This window comes from Xenopus tropicalis, chromosome 8 (assembly GCF_000004195.4).
Source record: "Xenopus tropicalis strain Nigerian chromosome 8, UCB_Xtro_10.0, whole genome shotgun sequence".
Lineage (NCBI taxonomy): Eukaryota > Metazoa > Chordata > Amphibia > Anura > Pipidae > Xenopus > Xenopus tropicalis.
In genome coordinates this window covers 51,307,976-51,313,975 of record NC_030684.2, presented here as the reverse complement: position 1 = coordinate 51,313,975, position 6,000 = coordinate 51,307,976, and the positions used below count along the sequence as shown (strand labels likewise).

Here is a 6,000-nt window from a genome sequence, read left to right as displayed (position 1 = left end):
TTTGCATTATAGCCCTCTTCTTTAATGTCACTGCCCTGCCCCCCTTGTCCCCACCCCACATCAGCCAGTGAAAGATTTTTAGAAAGGTGGCAACCCTACCTTCAACATGGTTTATAACACATAACTGCTGTACAACATGTCATAAGTTGAACAGCTCTGGCTATTTATTTAAAGTAAAAGCAGCTTTGAATTCCTCTTATATGGCACAGATTTTCAGTTTGTTATTTTAAAAACACTGCAGCCCTGACACATTTTCATGAACTTTGTTGTATCAGTCAGGAAAATGTTCCATTAGATCTGAACAACATCCCTATGCTGTAAGCAAGAGATAGCCACCTGTGCCCTCACAGTCCGGATGCCATAGAGAAGACAGAAAATGCAAGGAAAAGGGCCAGGCCTCTAGTGAACTTAAAACAATACAAAAAGAAAACTGAGAGAGACCCCCCAAATGGTACATAGCCCTGTATTCATCCAGAGGTGTAACCATAAGAAATCCCTGCAGCACAAAACTGGTGTAATCTGTATATAAGCAAACATACACATTCTTATTCTTGAAGTGGCTCTACACAGCTCACAGTCAGAAGACAGGAAGTCAGGAGACTGGCAGAAATACAGTGGGCAGGGGAACTAGTGTATAAGTGCATGGTAGGAACAAAGACACTTCCATTTATAATGTGCAAAGTGGGCCGCTTTCTAGGCCTATCTCATGCCTAATTATGGTGTGGGATTTAGAAGACCAAGTAGGAGCCAGTCCCAAAGCAGTTCTTTTCCTATATCACAGTAGTGAGGCTTGCAGGCTGATAAAGTTGTAGCCTATGTACTTATCTCAGCCTTGGGGAGAGCAGAATGATAAGATGGCCAGAAGCAGGACACAGGCAGTGAAAAGACTGTATGATTACTCTGTGGCTCCTGTCATACTGGTGACCTTTTTCATAAATCATCATAAAAATAAATGATCTATGCACTAAACCTGGTTACCCACTCACACAATACAGGAGTTGTTTGAATATGATTTGTTCTAGTGTCAGGGTCCAATGCACAGATCATCTCTTTTACATCAGCGGAAAATGATTAAATGGTGCCTTTTCCCCCCTCATCTCAGTCTGCACTGCTGCCACATGTTCAAACCTTAAGCTCCTTTAGCTGAATAAGAAATGAGATAGGTCTGCAGAGTTGGGCAGATGAAGAGATACAGTATTTGGAGTATAAGCAGCTTAAATTGTATGTATGAACAGCTGCCCAGAGCACAGTTTACAGCCTGGTTGCCTCTTAAAAATCTAAATATGAATGCACTTGCATATCAGTCACTACTGTTTAAAGGATATACATTTTACATATCCTCAAAAAATGATGTCTTTTTATTAAAGGACAAGGAAAGTCAAAATCTATTAAGCACACTTTTAAAAAGTACTACTATTGCTGAGTAAAATCGCTATATTTCTGGCTTGCCTAATGAAAGATTTACAGAGATACATATACTAGAACCTACATACTTGTTTCAGTGAACGGCGCTGCCATCTTGTCCAGCATGTCACGGAGTGTCCTGCCACAACCCCCCCCCCACAGCATGTCACAGATCAACACACAGCACCCCCCCTTCCCCCGCTGCTGCCACCGCTGGGCACTGTCATGAAGAGACACAGATCGACAGCACCCCCTCCTTCCCCCCCCCCGCCTGTTCATCTGACATACAGCTCTGTTATGTACAGCACTCACCCACCAACCTTCCGCTTCGCTCCAAGCTCCTGTCACAAACCGTCCTTCGCTCCCCACACCTGCCCCTGCTCCCCCCCCCAGAGTTCACCGTCGCCATGGCAACCAGACGCTCTTGCTGTGTGCGCATGCGCCGCCTATAGTAGTAAGTCTCCAAGTCTTGGAAAGGAGCGATGCATTATGGGAATCTTCTCTACCCTGCTCAGGGTTTTTTTTTTGCTGTTTGGCTTCTGATCTTCTGAACAGGAGAAATATGGGGAGACTTAAGGGCCCTATTGAGAGAACTGAAGGTATGCCTGCAGCTTGAGATTAACTCTTTACTAGCCTTTCCTTCTCCTTTAACTTACCCGATCATGTACATTTGGCACTTGTTTGCAGTCAGCACCCCTTGGCTCCTAGTTACCGTTGGCATCTAGTGTACCTGATATGCATTGTCACGGTAAGTCCTCGAAATATGCTATAGGCAGCACTAGTAAGATTCTCTTTTCCTTACAGCCAGGAAATGTTTTGTGGCTTTGAGCCAAACACAGACACTACCACATACAAGAGACCCCCAGTACCACATATTCTAGCTAATACTAGTTTAGTTCCAGAGGCCTCCTACTATGGCAAAAAGGGTGATTCCACCAGTACATGAAGCATATTGGTAACATTTGGGGAAGTGCTCCCCAAGCTTAGCACATGCATAGGCACAGCAGACCCACAAACGAGGTTCCATGGGAAGTCCTTGCATTGGGTGTTTCCTGCATTTCACAGCAGATACATGCATGCATCTAATAGCCAGGGAGGCTTGAGGTAGAGAAATATTATACAGGCTGATTGGGAATTCCCTGACTATTCATATCTTTCAGTATGGGTATCCCCGGCACTGGATATTTAAGTACTCTCACCCTCGATATCTTTAATGGATACATAAACCTTAAAAAATTAAAGTTGAGTTGTTCGGGGTGTTTTCTAAGCATTTTTGAAATTAAAATTAATTATTTTTTTCCATTTCAAATATTAATCTGTTTATTAACTACCAATGTGAGTAAATGTATCCTATTCCATCACTACTGATGTTTTGAAGACCAGTGGCATGGTAGTTACCTGGGGGCATAAAATTACTTTTTACATTCAGTTTTTGTCTCATTTGTACCAAAAGGTCATTGTTTTTCTTAAACAATTTAATACAGTGCATTTATGGTTTTAAATGGATGTAACTATATGTGGTTGTGAATAAGGTAGGCTGGCCAGCCAAGTTTTTAATTTGATTTTAATGTGATATATCAATACTAAATAAATTTGATTGTTTTTCTTAACCTGCCTTTTTTCTCAATAATATACTTTCAGTTTCAAAGACTGTCATGATTTTTATGGTGTACATGTATTTCTAAATGACACTGTTTACATAGCATATAATTCACTCTACCATTTAAAATGTTATTCTTGAACCAACAAATGTATTTTTTAGCTGTAATATTGGTGTGTAGGCGCCATCTCAGTGCATTGTGCCTGAATCTAAGCTTTCAGAATGAGCCAGTTCTACACATTAGAACTGCTTTCAGATAGCCTATTGTTTCTTCTACTCCCATATAAAGGTGGCCATACATGGGCCGATTGTAGCTGCCGATATTGGTCCCTTGGACCAATTTGGCAGCTTATCGGCCGTGTAGGGGCAGAAACGATGGCCATACCCGATCGATATCTGGCCTGAAATTGGCCAGATATCAATCGGGCAGGTTAAAAGATTCAGTAGGGGATATCTGGAGATCTGTTTGCTTGGTGATAACGTGTATGGGCACCTTAACTGGAGGAATCCCAAGCGGGAAATTGGCCAGATATGAATCGGGCAGGTTAAAAGATTCAGTAGGATCGGGGACTGCATCGGCTCGTTGATGAGGTCTCTGAACCGACTGTGCCATTGCCACCGTTAGAATTCGAATTAGCTTACATTTTCCTGATATCGCCCACCCATAGGTGGGGATATCAGGAGATCTCTTTGCTTGGCGATAACGTGTATGGGCACCTTAACTGGAGGAATCCCAAGCGGGATTTGGATTTCTTACTATACAGTGCTTTTCTGATATCTGCTGGGAGCTGCTGTCTAGCTGTAGATCGAGTAAAGTGTGACTGAGGTTTATCAGTGCACAGGTCACGTGACTGTGGCACCCTGGGAAATGAAGAATATGGCTAGCCCCATGTGAAATTTCAAAATTGAATACAAAAAAAAAAATCTGGATTTCGATGCAAGATTGAAATGGAGAAGCGCTATTATTATTTGATGTGTTTTGAAAAAAATGTTTTGCCATTGACAGTATTTCTTTAAATCAATGGCAGAACAAAGAGTTAATATGCGCTGGTATAAAGTTTAGCCCCACAGAACAGTGATATTCTGGCTTATGCCCACATATATCTAAGTAAATGTACACAACTGCTGGTTCTGATGTTGTTGCTGAAAGCAGCAGAATAAAAAGCCCATTTCTCAGAACTAGCGGTGCAGTTAGAGACAGAAATCTACTTCTTTCAGTTGCAAATACATTTGCCAATAGCCCTTAATTCATTGTAAGTTTTAATGATATTGATATATGTTAGAAACTTGCTTAGAATGTATTTGTCACTAGGCAGAACCCTTTCTCTTTGGGTTTACATTTCCTTTAGATTGGGTTAACATTTTCCCTGGTCGGAACGCTCAGAGCTCTTTCCACTAATGTATCCTCTCCTTGTTTTTCTCTCTTTGTGCAGGCTCTGCCAGCCATCAGATCATTCACTGACAAGTAGAGCGGGCGAGACCCCCGCCTGTGAATGACATTTTTCCAGTCAGACGTTTAGGCGGAATCTGCAGCTAGAAGGCGGTGTTTTTTGTAACCGGACTTACAGTACGGGGCGGGGCTCCGGGAGACGACGTGTGACGTCATCACGCAGTGAAGGAGGACGCCCCGGAGCATGGGTCGGAAGCGGTGCGTGGGAGATTGTTCCAAGATGGCGGCGGGCTGCTGCGGGGTGAAGAAGCAGAAACTCTCCAGCTCTCCGCCTTCTGGATCAGGGGGTCCGGGCGGCCCGCACTGTAGTGGGGAGAGCCAGTGCCGCGGGGCCGAGCTGGGGCTAGGAGGCTCAGGAAGCGGGCCTGGGGGAAGCAGCCGAGTGAACGGCCTGGGCTGTAATAACAGCCTTTCACCGGGCTGCGGGACTCTCTCCCCGGGCTGTGGCTCCAGCCTCAGCCCCGGCTCTCGGAAGATGGTGGTGTCCGCCGAGATGTGCTGCTTCTGCTTCGACGTTTTGTATTGTCACCTGTATGGGTACCAACCACCCCGCACACCTCGTTTCACCAATGATCCATAGTAAGTACCGGCTGTGGGACCAGCCTGGGCAAGGCTCTGTCATTGGTGGGGGGAGGGGGGTAAGGGGGGATGGAAGCCGGTGGGGCCCAGGGCTAAGCACTCGCTCTTCTTAAAGGTGCAGTGTACCCCCTTGTTTAATATAAGGGCAATTAATGGGGCTTGTGGTGTAGATACTTTCTGTCTATTGTTTTCATACCCACCATCTAAAAGGTTTTATTTCGTGGGATAACCAGGGAAACTAAAGCTACTCCATGATTATAAGTAACATCTTTGTTCTTGTGATGTAGATAATCCGATTACCAGTCTACAGAGACAGAAAATCCTTGCATAATGCACTTTTGCTTATCTGTAAAACCAAAACAGTCACAACAAGGGGGGTTTATAAAGGGCATTTGTTTATGTTAGGAGCTTATCATGTGTAGTTAAACTAATTCAGCTAGTTACAGACGAGGAAAGTGTCCGTAAGCAAAACAATGCCCCTTTACTACTTTATAAATAAACTATGAAAAAAGTGTTTTTACCTACATAAAAGAATAGGTAGAATATATTTTCAGCATAAATTTGCTTGTATTGGTCATGTTGGGATAAAGTGTGGGTATGTTCTGGCCCTTTAACTGTTTTGCTATTATTTACGTAGCTTTTTAGTAGTAGGATGTATACACAATAAAGCAATATATGTAAACAGCAGCTAAGGCAAATGCAGCCCTACGGGAGGGGTGAGGAAAGCCTCTCCTGGTTAGAGCTTCCAGTCTTCAACAAGAGGATCAAAATGAATCTCATATCGGTAGAGTTGACATGAACATTTGCAGCACACTGCAAATCATGTAATATATCAGGACTGGCTGCTCCGTGCCATGTCAAGGTCGGGCTTGGGGGTTGTAGAGGAATTTTTGATGGATGTTTCTAAGTTAGTTTTGCCTTGTCACAGTGCCCTGACTTTATATATTACAATTAGTTAACGGTTTAA

At 43.5% G+C, this 6,000-nt stretch overlaps 1 protein-coding gene across 1 annotated transcript in view; it reads left to right on the top strand.

Moving 5' to 3' along the window:
* The first annotated feature begins 4,518 nt into the window (after positions 1 to 4,518).
* The window catches only part of ammecr1 (Alport syndrome, mental retardation, midface hypoplasia and elliptocytosis chromosomal region gene 1), a 34,348-nt gene continuing 32,866 nt past the window's right edge, over positions 4,519 to 6,000 (top strand). The window contains 1 exon segment of the mRNA NM_001123494.1: positions 4,519 to 5,033. Within this exon segment, the coding sequence (NP_001116966.1) occupies positions 4,639 to 5,033 (395 nt within the window). The 5' untranslated portion in view covers positions 4,519 to 4,638.